At 52.2% G+C, this 21177-nt stretch overlaps 8 protein-coding genes across 8 annotated transcripts; 4 read left to right on the top strand and 4 right to left on the bottom strand.

Annotated features, from left to right (window-relative positions):
* Nucleotides 1-574: 574 nt before the first annotated feature.
* Nucleotides 575-2179, top strand: Z520_01218 (uncharacterized protein; the record flags this gene model as incomplete). Its single annotated transcript, XM_016771736.1, has 1 exon — nucleotides 575-2179. One exon carries the CDS (start codon nucleotides 575-577, stop codon nucleotides 2177-2179), a length of 1605 nt encoding a protein of 534 aa, XP_016636875.1.
* An 810-nt stretch (nucleotides 2180-2989) lies between these two features.
* On the bottom strand, nucleotides 2990-3527 carry Z520_01217 (histone H2B; the record flags this gene model as incomplete). The annotated part of the gene is made up of 3 exons (XM_016771735.1): nucleotides 2990-3168; nucleotides 3221-3292; nucleotides 3353-3527. 3 exons carry the CDS (start codon nucleotides 3525-3527, stop codon nucleotides 2990-2992), a joined length of 426 nt encoding a protein of 141 aa, XP_016636874.1.
* Nucleotides 3528-4254: 727 nt separating this feature from the next.
* On the top strand, nucleotides 4255-4832 carry Z520_01216 (histone H2A; the record flags this gene model as incomplete). Its single annotated transcript, XM_016771734.1, has 3 exons — nucleotides 4255-4307; nucleotides 4435-4727; nucleotides 4780-4832. 3 exons carry the CDS (start codon nucleotides 4255-4257, stop codon nucleotides 4830-4832), a joined length of 399 nt encoding a protein of 132 aa, XP_016636873.1.
* Nucleotides 4833-5573: 741 nt separating this feature from the next.
* On the bottom strand, nucleotides 5574-6090 carry Z520_01215 (uncharacterized protein; the record flags this gene model as incomplete). Its single annotated transcript, XM_016771733.1, has 4 exons — nucleotides 5574-5647; nucleotides 5706-5784; nucleotides 5861-5993; nucleotides 6056-6090. The coding sequence occupies 4 exons, from the start codon at nucleotides 6088-6090 to the stop codon at nucleotides 5574-5576; spliced, it is 321 nt and encodes a 106-aa protein (XP_016636872.1).
* A 634-nt stretch (nucleotides 6091-6724) lies between these two features.
* On the top strand, nucleotides 6725-8353 carry Z520_01214 (uncharacterized protein; the record flags this gene model as incomplete). Its single annotated transcript, XM_016771732.1, has 5 exons — nucleotides 6725-7456; nucleotides 7507-7899; nucleotides 7952-8134; nucleotides 8182-8259; nucleotides 8315-8353. The coding sequence occupies 5 exons, from the start codon at nucleotides 6725-6727 to the stop codon at nucleotides 8351-8353; spliced, it is 1425 nt and encodes a 474-aa protein (XP_016636871.1).
* A 2065-nt stretch (nucleotides 8354-10418) lies between these two features.
* Z520_01213 (uncharacterized protein) lies at nucleotides 10419-12075 on the bottom strand (the record flags this gene model as incomplete). Its single annotated transcript, XM_016771731.1, has 2 exons — nucleotides 10419-11602; nucleotides 11658-12075. 2 exons carry the CDS (start codon nucleotides 12073-12075, stop codon nucleotides 10419-10421), a joined length of 1602 nt encoding a protein of 533 aa, XP_016636870.1.
* A 664-nt stretch (nucleotides 12076-12739) lies between these two features.
* On the top strand, nucleotides 12740-14736 carry Z520_01212 (uncharacterized protein; the record flags this gene model as incomplete). The annotated part of the gene is made up of 7 exons (XM_016771730.1): nucleotides 12740-12885; nucleotides 12932-13185; nucleotides 13316-13588; nucleotides 13640-13889; nucleotides 13950-14382; nucleotides 14432-14542; nucleotides 14593-14736. 7 exons carry the CDS (start codon nucleotides 12740-12742, stop codon nucleotides 14734-14736), a joined length of 1611 nt encoding a protein of 536 aa, XP_016636869.1.
* Nucleotides 14737-14855: 119 nt separating this feature from the next.
* Z520_01211 (uncharacterized protein) lies at nucleotides 14856-16623 on the bottom strand (the record flags this gene model as incomplete). Its single annotated transcript, XM_016771729.1, has 2 exons — nucleotides 14856-16539; nucleotides 16592-16623. The coding sequence occupies 2 exons, from the start codon at nucleotides 16621-16623 to the stop codon at nucleotides 14856-14858; spliced, it is 1716 nt and encodes a 571-aa protein (XP_016636868.1).
* Between the last annotated feature and the right edge of the window lie 4554 nt (nucleotides 16624-21177).

Raw genomic sequence — 21177 nt, 5'->3', positions numbered from 1 at the left:
ACAGTAGATTTAGTGACGCTCGTTGGGTCGAAAGCGCCCGCAAATTCCACCAGTCACGCTTCACTTTCTGCCCCAGTGGCCCAGGTGGTCTGGTGGGCCCCAAGGCGATCGAATAGGCGAATCCGCCCCAAGGTAAGCCTATGCGCAGGGAGCCTGGTGATGTCTCAGCAAGGCTACGTCCCATGGGCTTCTACGCTTCTACTGTAATGCCTGCACCTGACTGCGGTGAAAGTCACCACGCACCTCCATCCACACCACAATCTCAGCAGCACCTTCACTATACCATATACTTTTACTAGAACTGCTCAAGAAAACGTCCCTTGCACGAGCTCCCGGCCTACAAGTCGACAACCTGGAATCCCTCCGAGTCCTGTTTGCACCCCGACACACCTCCCAATCACAAGACTCGTCACCGATCCTACCTGGCTTGAAGCAGAAGGACCATGACTCTCTGATCCTGCTGCAACCAACGAGCCGATTCCCTGCTCAGGGGCTCACACCGTTTGGTGCTCTTCTATATGCAATATTTCCTGGGCTTCAGAGCATTCCTCTCTCCTTCCAGGCCCCAAGCGTCATGAATGGCGTCGACGTTAAGCGCTTCGTGCGCTACTTCTATGACCCTCCACCAAAATACGATGACATGTCCGGCACTTCTGTATGGCTGCTGGGGAAGGAGTATCAGGCTGCACCCCCCAAGCCAGTAACAACGACGGACCACGACGATGTGGTCGAAGTCGAGTCCTCCTCAGATTCTCATGACCCTTCTGATGCTAGTGCTCTTTCATCCACAACAGATCAGCCTACACAGCAGCAGCCTAATGAATCTCACTCACAAAACACAAGCAGTTTTGACGATGCCCAGCATGTGGCAGGGGGAAACAATCTACCGTCCTTATCAAATGATCCGTCCGATCGAGGATGGCCCATCACATTCCTTGACGACTTCGAATCTCGGATATGGATGACCTACCGCTCCAACTTTACGCCCATCCCTCGATCGCAAGAGCCCGGCTCTAATGTATCCTTATCTCTGTCCGTTCGCCTACGCAACCTTACCGAGAGGGATGGCTTCAGCAGCGACACAGGCTGGGGATGTATGATTCGTTCGGGACAATCGCTTTTGGCAAACGCCCTGGTTATGCTCCATCTGGGCCGGGATTGGCGGCGACCTCACACATCCTCCCTCGACTCCCCTTCCTCCACCCAAACTCAAACCGAAGCCTCCATCCTTTCCCTCTTCGCCGACTCCCCCCTCGCCCCCTTCTCCATCCACCGCTTCGTCCAACATGGCGCGTCCGCCTGCGGCACACATCCAGGCCAATGGTTCGGGCCTTCGGCCACGGCTTCGTGCATCAAAGAGCTTTCCGCCGAATGTGCTGCCGCAGGACTACGAGTCTACGTGACACCATCGGCGAGCGAAGTATACGAAGACAAGTTCCGCAACATTGCACGCGCTTCTGCTACGGATCTCACCATTAGACCTACGTTGATCCTGCTGGGAATAAGACTGGGACTGGACCGGATTACACCCGTCTATCATGAAGCCCTCAAAAGCAGCCTCACATACCCTCAATCAATTGGTATTGCGGGTGGCCGGCCATCCTCTTCACATTACTTCATTGGCTGTCAAGGGGACCTCTTCTTCTACCTCGACCCCCACGAGACCCGCCCTGCGCTGCAGCACCATTCTGACCCCAATGAATACACGGACGAAGAAATCTCCACATGCCATACGCGCCGTCTCCGTGGTCTGAGGATCAGTGAGATGGATCCATCCATGCTTATCGGCTTTCTCATCAAGGACGAGCAAGACTGGGAAGACTGGAAAAGAAGGATAAAGGAGGTCAAAGGCAAGGCGATCGTGTCGGTCTTTGACAAGGAGCCGCCCGTGCCTGGGGAAACGAAGGAGAGGAAGGAGGCCGTGGACGAGGTGCAGACATTCGATGACGAGGACGAGGATGATGAGACTGTTACTGTCACAGGGAAGGAGGACGAACAAGAAGCTAAACCCGAGGGTGGCGAGGGAGACGAAGATGGCATCAAAGTCGATCGCGAAGCGGAAGGAGATGGTGAAGGAGAAAGCGATACAATCCATGTTGGACTCGATGCCCCGATAGAGGAGCCTGTCAAGGTCGACGGTCCTGCAGCAAGGGAAGAAGACACAGTCGAAGTTCCCTGACCGCAGAAATATGCGTCTTGTCTGGGCGATGATGAGTACGATGCTACGCATGATACAGAACACGAGTACTAATATGGGTAATGACATTCGGGCGCTTTGGAGTAGTTCTGGGTCATTGGCAAGGTGGAGTGATTGGGCAAAGAGTATACGACACTACAGCGAAGGAACTGTCGCCCTTCAATCTCGTCGGCGTTTGTTGGTCGGAAATTTGAGTTTGCTTCCCTTTGATCGTGCTCGGGAGAAAACACTGGTTTGCTTGTTTCACCGCGAGGAGCTGTTTTGTCTTCAGCGCCAAACACTGCTGCGAGACACTGTGGCCAAACCGTCCTGTTTATGTTCACGTGGATCATACCAAATATGTGGCGCCTCTAGCGCGCAACTCCATAGAACGCGTATCAAAACATTGGAATTCAAGGCTTTGATCGCATTGGTTTCGCCAGATGAACCCCAATGCGGCACGAACAGAGCAAACAAATACTGGATGGTTTGATTTCATGCTTTGATTTCGGATGTCTCACAATCCAGCCAAACTGGATATCTGAAACTTCATGCTTCAGCGTGGTGAATATTGTACATAGCGCGAAAGCTTCTCTCTGTAGAGACTCGTAAAGCATGATTGCTGTTGATGAGCAAGCATGACCGTGGACAGCTCATCACAATGTCAATAATCCCCAGTTCCCATGACGCATCGTAATGTGTTGATCAAAAACCCATTTCAACACCGTTGTTCCGTTTGTGCCCACAACCCCATTTGCAGAAAAGACACGCAAAAGCCCGACCAAGAACCAATCACCCCACGAATGAGACCAATTACTTGCTTTGGGAGGAGTATTTGGTGACAGCCTTGGTGCCTTCAGACACGGCGTGCTTGGCGAGTTCACCGGGCAGGATCAGTCTGACGGATGTCTGGATCTCTCGGGAGGAGATTGTGGACTTCTTGTTGTAGGCAGCAAGCTTGGAGGCTTCGGTGGCGACACGCTCGAAGATGTCTGAGACAGACGTTAGACCATGCATTGCTTCAAGGAGGCGCGTTTAGCTTACCATTGACGAAAGAGTTCAGGATGGACATGGCACGGTTGGAGATACCAGTATCAGGGTGGACTTGCTTGAGGACTAAGACGCGTCAGTATCGGGAAGCGAGGGCTGCGATTCGCGCAGGAATTGAAATCTTACCCTTGTAGATGTAAGAAGAGTAAGTCTCCTTCCTGGTCTTGCCTCGCTTCTTCTTGTCACCAGAGGGAGCGGCGGCGGTCTTCTTGCCAGCTTCCTTCTTCTCGGCAGCGGGAGCCTTTCCAGCTGGGGCCTTGCCGCCAGTGGTGGGTTTCTTCTCAGCAGCTTTTGGTGCCATTTTTGATGATTGATTTGATTGCGCAAAAAGCGACGATTGATGACAAAAGTAGAATGAAGGATGAAATTGATTGATGGAAGCGGATGAGCGTGATGAGTGATGGATGGATGAAGAAGGAAGGAAAGATGGAAGTGCGAAAGGTGGGTGACGGCGACTCTTATACCAGGCGCAAGTGCGAGAGGGAGGGCGCGGGTTGATGCGAAGTGGCAGACGCAGACGGGCGGGCAGTCGCTTCCTGGGGGGTTGATCCAGGTAACAACATGCGCTATTTTCCCAACGTATTGTTATTGTGTCGATTTTGAGGAGTTTTGAGCCACTCAGAATGCAGGATCACTGTGCTTGGCGGAAAGATATGGTAACGTGATGTAATGCTGCCGCGTATTGTCAAACTCATCAGAAAAGTCATTTTTGATCAGTCCCGTCCTCGCGCCACGATTGGCCAACCCCCGGCTCCGTGATCCAGAGAACTCCTTCTCCCGCTGCACCTTTCATCACAAGTTCGCCAAAGGTTGATCTGGAGGCGCGACTCAACTGCCCACCACCCGCATCGCCGCCTATCCTCACTCCTTTATAATTGCCCTTCCCTCCCACCTTCCATCATCACTTCCTTCTCTCTTTCCATCCATCGTCAACCCAAGTTTCCATCGCGCATTTGCTCCAGCATCCCATCACAACTTCATTTCACAACCCAAATCCAACCTTCAACCCCAATCTTACCTCAATCAAAATGACTGGCGGAAAATCTGGTGGCAAAGCCTCTGGCTCCAAGAGCGCTCAATCGTAAGTTCTCATCTTTCCCGGCCTGTGGTATCACTTCAGATTCTACGCGTTGTGCTCAGTTGGTAGCCTGCGCCGTCCCCATCACTTCAATTGGCCTTGTTGAATCATGGTACTAACTCCACCGCAGCCGATCCTCCAAGGCGGGTCTTGCATTCCCTGTCGGCCGTGTCCACCGTCTTCTGCGAAAGGGCAACTATGCTCAGCGTGTCGGTGCCGGTGCTCCCGTCTACCTTGCCGCTGTGCTTGAGTACCTTGCCGCTGAAATCCTCGAACTTGCCGGCAACGCCGCTCGTGACAACAAGAAGACCCGTATCATCCCTCGTCATCTTCAATTGGCCATCCGAAACGATGAGGAGTTGAACAAGCTGCTTGGGCACGTCACAATCGCCCAAGGTGGTGTTTTGCCCAACATCCACCAGAGTACGTCTGCCCAAGATTGCGCAACATTCGCCCACGATACTGACTGCCACAGACTTGCTGCCAAAGAAGACCACCAAGGGCAAGAACCCCAGCCAGGAGCTGTAAGCTCTTTCTGCAAATTCTTTCTGAACTGGGTTTTGAATGGGAGTTTCACGACAAATGCGATCACAACGCGGGGTTTCAGGGGTTGGGCTGGCCAGGTTTCACAGGCCTTGTTTTCAGAGTTTGTGCTTTATCATCGGACGGCAGGGTTGTGTACATTATGCTCATGGCATGCCTACTATCATCACGAACATGGATAGGAATGCAAGACGGGGCATGAGACATGCAAACGGCAAACAAAGCAAATGGCTTTGCAAATGGTGATCATTAGACAGCAAATTTAATGATCTGAACTCATGGCAATTCATCATAAACTTGCTTTTCCATTTGTCTTTTGCGTGTAGACTTGTTGCAGATTGCAAACATCAAGGCGCAGATTCCCCCGAAGTGCTGGATGAGGCGTGATCTGGCAGGCTCGCTGATACGTAGATTTCAAGCAAAGTAAACACAACACAGAATGCAAACGCGTCTGGACGACGTCGAAATCACAAACAGCGCGATATGGAAATCAAATCTGGTAAGAAAGAGGAGGGCGAACAGCCGCCACGAAGGACAGATCGGCTGAATTGTACAGACACTTCCAGCTTCTCAATTGTGGAGGGATGGGGTCGGACAGGGACTTCAGAGGCTAAAGATCTCTTGGGCTCTTTTCGCAAGTCAGTCTTTGCGTGAACTATGAATTTCTTCCGCTCTGTGCGACAGTATGTACAAGTTCTCCATCCATCCATGACAGCTCAGACCACCTCATAACCGCTTGACAAACTCTCTTGACGGTGGCGGTAAGTCTGGGGCTGGCAGATTTCGTTCATATTTCGAGCCTGCAGACAGGGACAGATGAGCGACGGTGCTGAACATATATCCTGTGGGAAATCTTACCTCCTGGAGCAGTTGGTGGTCTGTAAGGGTCAGGATGCTTCCATTTCTGTAGCAGCTTTTCTGTCTCGTTGAAGAGGATCTGGTTCCCATCACAGGTCAGCCAGGTGCTCTGGGCTCCGGGGATCAGTGGCAATTTGAAAAGGGTGTCTGCGTACTCTCTGTTGCCTTGGATCTGTGATGTTTCTGTTTGCGTCAAAAAGTGACCGGATGTAAACTGCTTGGCCGCGCCAGAGGTTTCGTTGCACGGCCCAGTCAAGTGCAAGCTTCAGCGACCGCCGATAGAGATTTCTGTGAACGATGGAGTGAGCAAGTTGGTGAACAGCGTGTGACTTTGTGTTCTTCGTACTCACCGGACAGCCTTGACGTGAGGACTGAGTGTAGCCATTCTGGATGGCCCTGAGGATTCCCCAGACACTCGAACAAATCAATAAGGAAAATCAACTGCCACAGGTAAGGAGCGCACAGCCAGCTGCTCCCCCTGATTTTCCAACCGGTCGCTTCTGTGGCTATGTCGACAGCTTGACTCTTCGATGAAGCCTCCGTTGAGTGTGTAATTGAGATGAGTCGATTGGAGATGCACTGCAGTCGCAGCAGCGCAGGCTTGGCGTCGAAGCTCTTTGCCGGTACTCGCTGCTCTCTCGGGGTGCAGTTCCAGTGGCAGCAGCCGGTGGCAGGGTGGATGCTAGCCGACTCCGCCTGCGCGACTTTTGCATCCGGAACGTCAAAGTGCTAAGTCGGTGCGTATGCCCAGCGCAGCCCAATTAGAGCTCTGAAAGAGCTTTCCCTTCCCAGTCTGCCAGTCTACGAAATCAGAGGTCGATCCCTCCGCCTCTTTTCTTCTGAGGTGACAGCATACTGTCACAGGAAGTGCTTCGTTTCTCTGCCTTCCTCTCATTCTCTTCTGCACAAAACGGCGGTGTATCCGCCTCGCATGCTACAGCCTTGAGCTCCCTCGCTCTCTGGAGCATCGACTGCCCTCCTTGTATTGTTGTACCACGGTCCCCGGATCAACTTCCAAGATGGCCTCTCTGCGGCTTCGACGGTCGCCAGCTTTGGGCTCTGTGCTTGCACTTCCTAAATGCGGCCCGTCTCTACGTACCCGCACCTTCAGTGCTCTCAGGTCGCAGACTACGCCTCGGCAACTCTACGTTTCGAGCTTGCGGTCGTCCACTGTGCCAACCTACGCCTCCCTCTCGAGGTATCAGCAATTCAGTACCTCTCCCACTCGCTACGAAACGGTTGTCAAGGTGCCCCAGATGGCCGAGTCCATTTCCGAAGGTACCCTCAGCAGTTTCTCAAAACAAGTGGGTGATTACGTCGAGCAGGACGAGGAGATCGCATCTATTGAGACAGACAAGATTGACGTTTCTGTCAATGCTCCGGAAGCTGGCACGATAAAGGAGCTCCTCGTCAGCGAGGGAGACACTGTGACTGTCGGACAGGAAATAGCAAAGCTTGAACCTGGTGAAGGAGGCGGTGGAGGCGACAAGGAAGCAAAGCAAGAACCCAAAGAACCTGCTTCGGAAGAGCAACCAACAAGCTCAGACCCTGAGCCGAAGAAGGAGGAGCCGAAGAAGGAAGAACCAAAGAAAGAAGAGCCCCCTCCACCTCCCCCTAAGAAGGAGGAAAAGCCTGCTCCGCCCAAGGAAGAGAAGAAGTCTCCGCCACCCAAACAAGAGAAGAAACCGGATGAATCAAAAGCAACTGGAATCGACTCGCCATTCGGTAAAGGCACGAGAAACGAGAACAGGGTAAGGATGGATAAGGCAGCATTTACGTCACAAAAGCTAACTTGGTCCAGGTCAAAATGAACCGCATGCGTCTGAGAATCGCGGAGCGTCTCAAGCAGTCACAGAACACCGCGGCATCGTTGACCACGTTCAATGAGGTGGACATGTCCAACATCATGGAGTTCCGAAAGAAGTATAAGGATGAGATCCTGAAGAATACTGGCGTCAAACTTGGCTTCATGAGCGCTTTTGCCAAGGCTAGCATTCTGGCCATGAGAGAAGTGCCTACTGTCAACGCCTCTATCGAAGGTCCAGGAGGCGGCGACACCATCGTGTACAGAGACTTTGTGGATATCAGCGTTGCGGTGGCCACACCTAAAGGCTTGGTGACGCCTGTGGTTCGGAATGCCGAGAGTTTGGAGATGGTTGAGATTGAGAAAGCCATTGCAGATTTGGGCAAGAAGGTGAGGCGACCAGCGCCGAGTGTTTTTAAGTCCTGCTAACCCCGGGGCGCAGGCTCGCGACGGAAAGCTGACCATCGAAGACATGGCTGGTGGTACCTATACCATCAGCAACGGCGGTGTCTTCGGGTCGATGATGGGAACGCCCATCATCAATCTGCCTCAAACCGCGGTGCTCGGGCTGCATGCCATTAAGGAGCGAGCGATGGTCGTCAACGGCAAAATAGAGATCAGACCCGTAAGTTCACCCTTGCGTAGGGAGTTGTCGATACTGACCATGCCCAGATGATGTATCTTGCACTCACCTACGATCACCGTTTGCTGGATGGAAGAGAGGCGGTCACATTCTTGGTGAAGATCAAGGTAAGCTTCGATAAAATCCGGTCGCATGCTATCGTGTTCTAACATTTTATGGCAGGAATACATAGAAGATCCGCGCAAGATGCTTTTGGCATAGTGTCCTGCTTAATGGGGCCGGATGGCCTTCGCGGGAATGCATTGTACAAAATCAGAAAATACGGAACGTTAGGCAGCCAGTGGGCACACAGCTCGCCTGTCCTGATGCGAAGCCAAATTCATGAGTAACATACCCCATGTCTCTGTTTGATCTACCTCTGCCCGTGAAGCACTCTCGCTTTACGCCGGAGGAGCATCCTGGGTCGAAGGCAGGGAGGAAACAAATCTCTGTGAACTGGTGGCCCAGCTCTTCCATTGAATCATCTCCCCTAGCAGACCCCTCATTCCAACGCGTAACATACGTCGCATCAGGCGAGGACGGCTTGTATGTAGTCTCGGAGGCAAGCTGGGGACAAGTTCCTCCTTCAAGCCGAATTGTACTCCGTCCGCGTCTCCCTCGACTGAAATTCTCTACCGGGGATCACGGTCCAGCTGCAGCTTGCTCCTCTGCAGTCTCCTTCCACGGCAAACGTCAACTTCCTTGGAGACAAGCTTGCTTGACTTGACTGTCATGCTGTCCACCCCTACGTGCATTCCTTTGCCTTGGAGGACGCATATTGGGGCCAATTGGGAGGACTCGGGTCTCTTCCCCACTTGGCTGGGCGGGATTCATTCAATGATGTCTCTGTGGCTCTTTCTCTTTTCTCATGCTGGGGGGATTGTTCATAGGGTAGGGCCGGGTAGTCGGCCGCAAAGGCCGCTGCATGTGTAAGTGATATAGGTAGCATAGTATGTCACTGGCCAGGTACACTCGTGCCACGGGTCATGGGATTGAGGTTCGTCCTCTGGGTCCGATCTGCATTACGCAAGACCTCTTCGTGTGAGCTGATATTGTACACTTCGTGGTGAATGACTGCGAAGGTAGACTCCCGTTCACGCGAGAACCTCTATCCTTCTGTTCGTAGCCTACGAGGTTTGAGGTCGAGCTCGAGGTCGCGCACCGTCCGCTGCAGCTACGGCCGGAAATGCCGGCACCACTATTTCTCATGCACGACCGGTCAGAATGCATATCCAGTGCGATGGACGGCATGGTCCTAGATACGACAGACAGACGACAATGGCGAGCGACATTAAGCCTCTACCCGGGGGTGCGCCTTCACTTTACTGACATTTCATCCGATCAACCCTCTTTGTTGTTGGCGGTGCTTTACAGGTTGACCGCCCCCAAGGTGCTAGGTAGGTACCTAGGTAGCTCTTCCGTAGATCGATGATGATGATGAAAGATGACGGACGACAAACATTTCTACAACTTCACTGCTAACCTGGTAGGTAGAACCTATTTGTCCACTTTCATCGGGGCGTTACGTCCAAAAAAAAAAAAGGACCTCGAGAGCTCTTTCATATGATCAAAACCCGTTCATGGACCGAGGGGGACGAATTGGGGAATATTTGACACGCCTGTGCATGCACCATGGGGGTGTGTGCTCATGTCTGGGATCATACATGGGATGGGACTGGGCTGTACAAGGAGAGGACGCGTCGGATCGAATTGGTGGTTGATTGTTTCGTTGTAGGTCTGTTGAATTTGGTTGTTGGAGGTGGAGGGCATTAAAAATAAAAAATCGCCAAAAAATATATTTTCCACCACATGTTGGGTAAAGTTCGTAGAACATCCAACACAACAAGCACCCCGTGCGTCGAAGGGTTGAAGCAAGTAGAACATCTAAATAGGCACAGTCCTGCAAAGTATCAGAAATGCAATACAGATGATGGGAAAAGTCTGGACTACGAAAGCCTGGTCACTGTCTTCCTCTCCATGTCAGCCAGATTCCAAGCTCGACCCAACAAGGCTGCACCGGCAAGGCTGCTCACCCTGCTCATGTGACAGTCAGTCTATCGGGCCGAGAGGGGTTTGACCAGCGGATAGCCAGATGCATACAGCATATCAGTGACGAAAAATATTGGATTGTCTATGGATCAACCTGAAAGACTACATATACTCAGCAAAGTAAGAAGGGTGTGGATGCACCTCTTGGACAAAGGGCGTTCTCCTCTTCAACACAGCAGAGAAACCAACCCCTTCAAGGGTCAAGTACGAGTAGGACAGCACCACCGCATGACCCGAACTAAGACGTCTGCATCTTCAAGGCCGCGGCAATAATCCCTTGCCCTGTCTCTGCAGACGTCCTGCATGGCATGTCCAGTCCCTTGTCCTTTCCCTCTCCCCTCCCCACCACCGAAGTGTCCTCTAAGCGCGTCTGCTCTCCATCCCAGCGCATCTTTAGCCTTCCCACATTAAACGCCACCCATGGCTCAAGACCATGGATGAAGTCAATGTGGGCTGTAGACATCTTATCCTGCGTCGCTGCGATGTGAGCGTGGACACGTCCCGGAGGCTCATAAAAGGTCAGTGGTACACCAAAAGAGTGCCACGAGTACCCATGAAGTGGACCTGGAAAGGGGTCAACGACGGAAATTTCATATGCATATACTGTGGTGCCCTGATCAGCCGCCTCCGAGAGCATTTCCATTGTCGGCTTGACGAATGTTTCCTCAGTCGCCCATTCAGTAAGTGTCTGCAGAGCGCTTTTGCCCTTGGAGAAAAGAGCGTCATCCTCGATTCCCGGTACAAGCTTGCGCGCATATTCGACAAGCGCCGCATCCGGCAGATTCTGAAAAGGTGTCAGAAAGAGTGCTGCTTCGTCCTTTGTGTGGCCCATGATGATCCTCGAGCACCATTTGGGCATATCGCCCCAAGAGGCTGTTGGCCCGCTTTTTCTGTGCTGATCCTCATGCTCAAACCAACTGGAGTCCTCAAGAGGCAGCGAAACGCTGCCGTCGAACAGTTCAAGAAGCTGGTCTGGGGACAAGGCCCGCAAGCCAGCCAGTTTTTCAGTGCTTGTCGCATGGCTTGCTATACCTGCGGATCGGGCAAGTTGATCGAACACAGCTTGTGCCTCCTCAAGCGTCCTCAAACGAGGCCTAGGACTCGACTGAATCAAAGCTTGCTGGAAGAGCGCGTGGCCGCCTCTCAGATGGCAGAAGATCGATGCAGCTCCTGCAGACTCGCCGGATATAGTGACCTTTGACGGGTCTCCACCAAAATGGTGGATTGACCTTTGGATCCATTCAAGGCCAATACGCTGGTCATTCAGTCCTTGATTCAGAACCGGTGTCTCACCAAGAGATATTGCTTCTTGTACAAGCTCTTTCGAGCTCAAGAAGCCAAAAACATTAAGGCGGTAATTGAGCGTCACAATGATGATTGGCCTTCCAAGATCCATTGACCTTCTCACAAGGTGGTTACCATCTGAATTCTGGTCAGCACATATTGCTAGTCGGGAAGTCAGGTCGATGAAACCCACTAAACTCGGTCGTGTTGTCCCCGTTATTGAACCCTCCTCCATGGATCCACATAAAGACCGGTAAATCTGAGTGCTCTGGGACGCCTACCGACAGTGGTGGAGTATATATATTGAGGTGCAGGCAAGTGGTCTCGTCGCACCTCTGAGACATTGACAGTTTCTCAAACATATGATGCATCATGGGGTGGATATTGTCGGTCTTTTGCGGGCAGCGAGGCCCATATCGTGACGCATCCAGCTGTCCTCGGAGGAGACCAAGATCGATCAGCCTCGCTGTTCGGAATCGAGCTGGAAATTGGGCATAAGGGATTCCCAGAAAGTTCGCCACACCCTGCTTCGATACGAAGCCATTGATGTGTACGTTCTCGGCCCGGAAGCTGAAGTTTTCTCCAAAATTGTCAAGTGATATGTTCTCCATAGCTCGTATCTCCTGTCAATATTGTCTTCAGCGGTACAAAAGGGAAATAAGGCGAACCGCCTCAGTCTCTGCTCCGACAAAGAAAGACAGGATGATTCACAGAAGGGCCTTTTCCTTACTCGCTGGCAGTGCAACTTACCACTGTGAGTACATATCCCTCTAAAGTATTCAGTCCTTGCAATGGTAGGCCACCGGTAAGACTCTGTATGGGTTGCGGCTCGTCGCCAGTAAACCGCGACAAGAGTACGTGGTCGCAAAACCCTTTCCCACCGGCGCACCGCACGCATCGACATCGGCAGAGCAACTCGGTTCTGAGGAAGTGACACCCATTGGCGAGCACTCTGCGGTTGGTCGGCGAGGTACCGCAAGTGCTTGAGGTAAGAGCTCCAAAGTGGTCAAGCAATCACCAAGAACCCACCAAGGTTGGTCGTAAAAGGCGTAGCCACCCCGCCTGAGACGGGGTAAACCCGGGGAAGGAGACGGCATTGGTCAGTCTCTTGCGGCTCATCGCCGACGAGCCGTGGCCAGAACAACTAAATACTCACGATTTTTCTCTGGTTGCTCGCCCGCAGAAGCCGCTGTATAAAAGTTCCGAGATCCCTACAGCTGGACGTGCAACAGAGCATACGACAAGGAGCACCAAGAGCTCACCTGGACTTCGACAATGAGCACCACAGAACCCACCGACGCGATGGCGTCCTCGTTGGGGAGCAAAATCAGGACCATTCTGATATGCTGCTTCGTGATGTGCGGTTCTCTTCTCTTCGGCATCGATAGCGGCGAACTTGGTGGCTTCCAGGCCATGGTCAGGTCAGTGTCTTGGGCCCTGCAGGTTTGCAGTACTGAAAACCAAAAGCTTCCTGAAAGACTATGGATACTTTGACGAAGGAACGGACTCATACAACATTCGAACTCGAATACAAACCTCCTTGAATGCTGTATTGCTTGTTGGAGCCATACTTGCTTCCATCTCGGCAGGTCCCATTGGCACGAAATATGGTCGAAGAGTTGGTCTGATATGGATGGGGCTTGTCGCTGTTGTCGGTGTCATTTTCCAGATCTCGGTCCCTCATGTATGGGGTTTACTCCTTGGTCGCTTCTTCGCTGGAGGTAAGGCTTTCTCTGGTTAATGGCGAGATCAACTAACAAACATTGATAGCTGGCATCGGTTATGCGTCAAAGTGAGAATGATTTACCATCCCTTGTCAAGAGTGGTTGCGTCTTCCGACTCTGCTGGAAGTGGCTCTTGACTGGTACCAGCGGACTGCTAACGTCGGATTCTGTTCTAGTTTCGTCCCCATTTATCAAGCTGAGGTTGCTCCAACACAAATGCGAGGAATGATGATCGCTTTGTACCAGACCGGTATCAATATTGGTCAGCTCATAGGGTCCTGCATCAACCAAGGGACTTACAAGATGTCGACAAGATGGGCATACAGAATTCCACTGATCACACAGCTCATCTTTCCCACCATTCTGATTGTGTTTGCTTCCTTCTTTCCAGAGAGCCCACGTATGTACCTCCAAATTTCCTGGCCGGACGATTTGGCTGACCTTGCATCAGGTTGGCTGCTCTCGGTCGGTAAGGTGGAAGAAAGTGCCAGGTCCATCCGGAGGCTTCGTGGAAAGACATATCCAGAGCATCAAATCCACGCTGATGTAGACGACATCGCCAAACATATCAGACTCGAGCAGGAGCTTGAGGGTTCCAGCTCTTTCTTGGACGCGTTCCGGGGCAGTGATAGACGCCGCACTCATATCGCCTGTGGTCTTCTTTTGTGGCAAGTCTTGTCAGGTATCAGCTTCATCAACGGGTAATTCTACCATGACTTAGCCTTGTATCATGTGACAATCCGACGCTCACACCAATACAGGTACGGGACATACTTCTACTCGGTCTCTGGCATCTCCAACGCATTTGTTGTCAGTATCATCTCTCAAGTCTGTCAACTGGCAGGTATCATCGCGATGTTTCCCTCGGTTCACTTTCTTGGTAGAAGAACTATCCTTCTGTGGGGCGCTGCTGCCGAGACCATATGCATGTTCACTTTCGCAATTGTTGGAACTGTTGCACCCAACAGTGTCGCTGCGGCAAGATGCTTAGTGGCATTTAGTTGTCTGTACGCTTTCTTCTTCACGTGGTCTTGGGGCCCTGTGGCATGGATCGTTGCATCAGAGATTGGATCCAACGTGATGCGCTCCCGTACCCAGGCCCTAGGTTCTGCAGTCTCGTGGGCTGGCACTCTGCTCATAGCAGTGGTGTTGCCTTATCTGATCAATCCGACAGCGGCCGATCTCGGTGCAAAGGTTCGTTCAACACAAGAGTTGGTATTGTATATCCTAACATGGGGCCCAGGTCGGTTTCATTTTTGGAGTCACATGCTTGTTCGGTTTCGTCTGGGCTCTGTTTTTCCTTCCAGAGACCAAAGGCCGTTCCCTCGAGCAGCTTGATGAGCTGTTTTTGAATGTGAGTCTGCATACATACATGCCATGGGTGGTTTGCTGACAACGCGCTAGGGTGTGTCGGTGAAAGAATTCAGCACTTACCAGTGCCGTGGTCACGTCGAGTATGAAAGAAACGGCGTCATCACAACTGCTGAGCTTAACGAGGACACCAAAGAGGTCGTGGCAATCCATTCGGAGCATACCAAGGCTGCTTGAAGATTTGGCTTCAGGATTCAGCTGGTGTCGACGTGAAAAGGCCCAGTACCATAAATCAGTGGCGTGCCAGCATAAAACACCTTCACAGAGAAGGAATTTCTCAGAGTACAAAATCCAGATCACCAGATGGGCTGAGGATAGCTCTCTTCGTATTGCATCAAGACGGAATCCCAGTCTGTGGAGTTGAAAAGGACGTTGTTGATGAATTCATCGCTGTTGAAGACTTCATGGGCATTTCGCAAAGCGTCCAAGACCCCGTTGTCGTTAGTTTCGCTCTGGTCAAGTGTTCGAAGACGCATAACGTTCGTCAGCTCAAGCGGTATACGCCGATGCTGACAGTCCGTTTGGTGAAGCCGAGCAAGAACAGCTGCAAGTGTATGGCCTTGGGACCAGTGCGCTCCCCATGAGGTGTCTTTGAGTAGAAAGTCCTTCAATAATGTGGCTGATGCAATAGCATTCTCGAGCTCTTGGATAAAGTCCTTTGGAGAGCCTTGTGTCCTTTGAGTCTCCAGGAGGACATCGACAACAAGCATCAAGGCTCTTGAAGCGCAGTATAGTAATTGAGGTATTCGAGAAGCCATCTCGAGATAAAATTCGACGCTGAACCACAAAAGCGTCTGGCAGGCTTCTGGAATGGTCGAAGCAGCCTCCCGTGCTAGAATCAGGGAAAGTTCTTTGGAGTGGCTTGACGTGTTTGTCAAGGAGGCAAGTCCGAGTACAAAAAGTAGTCTGTTGTTATGGTGTAACATACAAAGGGCTTGATGCTCTCTTTCGGAATGGTGGCTCTGTCGGAAATCCAGGTCTATTCCATAGCGATGTATCTGTTTGAGAACATGTTCGCAGTTCTGCACAATATTCGCATCGACAGGTCGGCTTGCATAGACTGCTCTTAGCAGTGATCGGAGACAGTGCGAAGCATCCACAGCATCATCAAAAAATGTGCCTCCTGAGAAGCTGGAGTCGCTCGGCAGCCCCGTAGTTTCTTTGGGCGAGACGACGATATTGAGCGGTTGCCCCATCATAGCCGATATAATCGCATCTTCAAACATGCAGGCCTTCCATAACACGACGTTGAGAAGTTCGCCATCAGCCGTCACGGCCGAGGATTTCTTGTCTAGGCCCAAATCCCTTGCCATTTTGCAGAGTAGTCCGAGTCTTAGTCCGGTGGACATGATGTCACCGTGACCGTGTGTAACGAGTTCAAATTTTATCAACGCGAGCAGGAGCGCTTGTACTGTTTGAATCTGGGGCTGATATCGTTGCCGTGTACTGAAGAGAGCCTTGAGCTCATGGACAATGACCTTCTGTATGTGAACATAGTCCCTCCAAGAAGCGATGGCAAGATGATGGCGTGCCGCTATACCGAGTATCACACTTTCCAACAGCGGGGTGGCAGGGAAGTGTCGCAAGCTGGCGTGAGTGACAACAGGAAACACCGGCTGTATGTGCTCGAAGAAGACGAGATAGAGGTGTGCCTTGACATTTGGACTGAGTTCCAACGTTGTTGTCTCGTCGTCTGTCGTCGGCCTAGAAGACTTGAGGGGTTGCTGGACCTGGAACATGGCCGGCTCAGGAGGCGGTTCCTTTGGCGTGTGCAGGTCCATGGGATGCCCGCCGGCATTGCTCGAAGGGCCCCAAAAGACCTTTCGAGAAAACCCCTTGGGCGTGGAGGACATGAAAGTTCGCTGAGCCCGAGCTGGCCAGGGAATGCCCTCGAACTCGGACGAAAGACTGTACTGTCGACATCGAGTGCAACAGAGGGTAAAATACGGAGGATGTTCAAACTGACATTTCAACCTGAGCCTGGAGGCAGGCATTCAGTACACAGATTTCAAGTTGAGCAAACTCGACGTACCTGCGGCAGTTATCGCAAATGTGGTTGGCCATGGACCCAAGGATAGAGGGAATTCGCGGTCAGAATCTTTGATGCTGTTGGCCAGGTGCAAGAAGGAAGCATGGATGGCGATGATGGAGGTTACAAGTATTAGCCAGGTAGACATGGCTTAGGGTCAGTTGAGCCTGCATGCAGTGGTGGGGATGCTGATACCACGCACAAGGAGGGAAGGCGGCACCAGCGGGAAACCTGTTAGTACCCAGGTACCTAGGTACCTAGGTACCCAGCGAGCTGGTAGATAGGGTGTTGATATTAGGTATGTGCTTAAGGGCTACATGCCTACCTAGGTACCTAGGTAGGTATGCCTCCATTTAGGGGATAGTGGCCTTGGGGCAACGCCCCCCTACCTAGGTAATTATTATTATCCAGCCCCCTTCCAGTTTGACCCGAGTTCCGCAAGCAAGATTCTACTCGGTCTTCAGAATCCATCCGTATTCAGTGTTGTCCATGGTTTCCACCTTTAGCTGGCATCGGTACCGCTGCGCTTGTTCGATGAAGCTGAAAGGGCGATGAAGCGCTTGAGAACGGGCAGAGCCTGTCAACAATGTCGGGCATCCAAGCGACGGTAAGTCCAGGGACATAGATCGGATGTTGGCCGAAACCCTACACTCACCATGCTGCAAAGTTGCGAAGGCGGATTTCCCTGCCGAACCTGCCTTTCCAAGGGCTCAGAATGTGTATTCGACCAGGATCAGCAGTCGACTACCTCGCATCGAGCCATTCACAATGACCACGATGGAGATCAGGTGCCATGGAAAGTCGACCTCCCTTCAGCAACTTCGGCGGTTGTAGCCACTCTGCTTGACAGGTATGTACGAGGTTCTTTGTTCAGGACAATAGACCTCTGTCAAAATTTTCTGACTGGTTGTCGAAAACAAGATACTTCTCCACCATTGCGCCTCACTGGCCACTTGTTCAGGAAAGAGACTTGAATCAGGAGCCCTATACTTCTCCGCTCTTGCTCCGATCAGTCTGCCTAGTGTCCGCTCACCTCGCCGGCAGCTCTGCAACTGCGCTTGTTGAAGACATCTCTCGGTCCATTCACCAATGCTTCGATGCCTATGAGCTGCTCTCCTTCCCAACAATGTCAACCTTACAGTCCATTCTGCTGCTGCTTGCCTCGCCCCGATTCTCTCAACAGTCCATGATGACAGCATCCGCTTGTCGTATGGCGTTGACACTAGGGCTCCATCGACCACACTATCCCCAACCTATACTATACTGGTCTTGCATCGTGGCAGCACGCTGGGAGTCCTTGAGGTGTGCGAGCACGCGCTCATCTGACCGCGTATGCTTTGATCTTGAAACGACGGCGCCGCACTCCGAGCCAGATTCCAGGACGATATTTGGCGCCTTGTACCATCTACTGGCCTGCGCAGATAGAAACAGGGAGCATCTGGGTGATTTGCACGAGATCTCCCGATCCCAGGATATCTACACACGGGGCACCATTCCAGGCGGCCGAGAAGATGATGCCTCTATTCGGATGCCGTTACAAGACCGAGAGACTATCCAGGCTCTTATGAATCCTCTCATTCGGTACCTATCAGAATCTGACACGAGTAGCAGCGGCGATTCATCATCGATAGCAGCAGATGGCTCTCCCGCATTTGAGCTTAGCCCATTCTACTGTTGTACTCGAAGGCCTGGTGTCTAAGGAAGTATTAATCTCCGAGCCTCAGGGATGCCTGAAGACTCTTTCCAAAGAAGAGCGGTGTGACAAGCATGATTGCGTATCTACGCCCTGTCGCTGGCGGGTCTCATGCCTACCCACGCTGCCCCTTTCAGGACTCGGCACGGTCGAGTTGGAGACTGGAGTCAAAAAAGTCTTCGCTCCACCAGCCGCAGCGCCAGGCTGTGACGCTCCGTTTCCGCCTTTGCGATCCTCGGTCAGGCGCTTATATGGATAAATGCTCTCTGAGATATCGCGTATCAACATTCCAGCGCCGAGCAGGCGTATACCGGGCTCAGGGGTATCGTTGCCCTGTTGCGACTGGCCAGAGTTGACTATGCCGTTTCAGGAGGCTAGTTCCTTAAATGTACTAGCTGCACAAGCATCGGTGGCCAATGGGATGCCGAAGGTTTGGAACTTCGGGTTAGACTGGTTTGGCCGACCGATGAGGCGCCAACGAAACTGATCTGAGGTAAAAGAAAGGAAGAGAGAGAATGCCGCGCGGGCATGCGTGCAACCGAAAGCGCAAAGCAGCCGCATTCGTCCTTTGGAGTAAGACGAACCAAACCCCATTCACCCAGGAAGTCCGCACAAAAGGCACGGGAAGGGATCAGCCGCCCGAATGCCCGGAAACAAAGCCACTGCCATTCCTTGGGGAATTTGGACGAAGCGAGGAGCAGGCATAGATTGACAGACCCTTCGGGGTCGTTGCGTGTCGATTCTTTGTTTGCCTCAAACAGAACCAGGACTCTTTAGACAGCAGCAGACGTAGTAGGTACTTTGCCAAGTGACGAGAGCGGTTCCGCTGCCCCCAGTGGCGAGGACAGGAAAGGGGCGACACTATTGTGATTGCAAATGCACAAGACCACGGGGTTTGCCACTGTCATTCCAAGGTCATTGTCATTTTGCAGAATAGTCAATCTTTCTTCGCTTGCTGGGAGTTTGCCACTCACATTTGGACCATCACGTTTATACATCAACCACACTTACCTAGTATATGGGTACTTGTAGATATCGAGCACGGCAGCTGGTACGAAGCAGGGACCAGTCTGGCAACTCTGTGCCGAAAGGCGTGAAGGGAGTGTGGGTATCTCGACTCGTCCCAACTCTTTACTATTATGTATTGGCAGTAACCAAGAGCCTCTACGTCCTTCGGAGATAGGTCGGCAGAAATGCTTCTCAGTGAGGTCGGAACAGAAGTTCTTGCTGAACTTGCCATGTGTGTAGTCCTCGGTTCCGGATGTGAGCAGCGTCAAAATCTCCGGGGTTGTAAACAGACCGTTTGAGGTAGTATTGACAGTCCAGAAACTCATCTTATCTGTTTGAAGGCCCCAGGGAACATGTTTTACGATTTGTAATGGTTGCCTGCTGACTTCAGTGGCGAGTAGGTCGAGACAAGAAATACCCTCTCGGACCGGATGGTGGTTCCGACGTCTCGGGGAGGCATCCTGTGACAACAACGAGTCCCAACAAGAGTGATCCAGTCATTGCTAGAGTCACGATCTGTGACAGATATCTTTGCCACCATACCTACCCTCTAGACCAGGCACGAAGCTCAAGTGGCTGGAGCGGAGCCTCAAATGGTGCTCGTTGCGGGTCGTGATAGGGGGTCGAATGTCGTGCCAAAACATCAAGGACAGCACAGGGACGATTCCACAAGGATGTCCTGACAGAGCCCTACTCCTGCTATCGGTCTTTTTGCCTGGCAAGCCTCGAATAGGTAACCACACGCATGGGCCGGTAAGACCTGGATGAGGCTGCCCGCGAGGCACAAGGCGGTTCCTCGCGGAGCAGATCAGGCCCAGCGTGGGTAGAGTCACCGGTGCCTGTTTTGTGAGCTAGTAGACTGTACTTGTAGATGGTCCCCCACAATGAGTCGAATCCAAATTCCCTTTCCAACCAGCCAACGAGGGTTTTTAGGATTGGAAAGGTTTGCGGCATGCAACCGCTCTCATGTTGACACTTTCTGCAAGTAGTTCGGGTTGAGGTTTGTGGGAGTACACCCACCTGCGATGACCGGCCTGCTCCATCGAAGCGGTACAGCGACGGCATATCCAACGCCCAGAGGAAAGATTGGGCCTATTATCACACCATGCCCTGCCTAGAGCTGGGCCCTATGGTAGACACTCTGCACGGTGCCAAAATGTTGGCCAGTCCAGTCTCGCCAATAGACCACATTGTGCCTGATAGGTTGCTCTCCCGTGCCTTGGTCTCCCATGTGGTGAATCAAAATCGGTGAATTTGTGAATAGCAATTTCATCAACTAACGCGTCAAGAGGTTTCCTCCAGGCTCCTACCTGTGATATAGACAAGTGCCATTGAGGAGTGGACATTCCTGCAAGATCTCATGGAACAGGCTGCATATGCGAAAATCCTTGGGCGCGACTGGAAAGGCACAGCGTGCAAGAGAGGAGTCCTTCGCCTCGATCGACGAGCAAGAACTTGGTTTGTTTTGCCAGTACTTTTCAAACCGCCCCGATCCTGTCTGATTCGACCATGCCCGAGCCTGAGAATCTGACCCACGGACGGAGAGGTCAGTTGAAACCCTCAGAATCCACAACCTGCACATTTTCCAGACGGCGAAACAATTATTTGACTCACGGTGACCGGTGAGGCTGAGGCCGGGCGCACATACGAGGTACTCGTGCGCAGCTTAGCTGAAAATCCCCACCCCTTCGCCTTGGGCAATTGACCAAACATCATTGCAGCCTGAAAACTAGGCTGCTCCATCGGGCTGAATCCAATGCAGTGCTTCCCGAGTCCTTCAAAGGTAAAGTCGTTGGAGTGAGGTAGTGGCTGGGCTGGAATGGTTCTGCACTAGAAACTGACGGGGTGAAGTTGGGATGATGATGCTCGACCAGTCAGGAACTTGGCA

The sequence above is a fragment of the Fonsecaea multimorphosa genome, assembly GCF_000836435.1.
Source record: "Fonsecaea multimorphosa CBS 102226 unplaced genomic scaffold supercont1.2, whole genome shotgun sequence".
In the NCBI taxonomy this organism is placed as follows: Eukaryota; Fungi; Ascomycota; class Eurotiomycetes; order Chaetothyriales; family Herpotrichiellaceae; genus Fonsecaea; species Fonsecaea multimorphosa.
The sequence above is the reverse complement of the archived record's forward strand: the minus strand, read 5'-3'. Positions and strand labels throughout refer to the sequence as shown.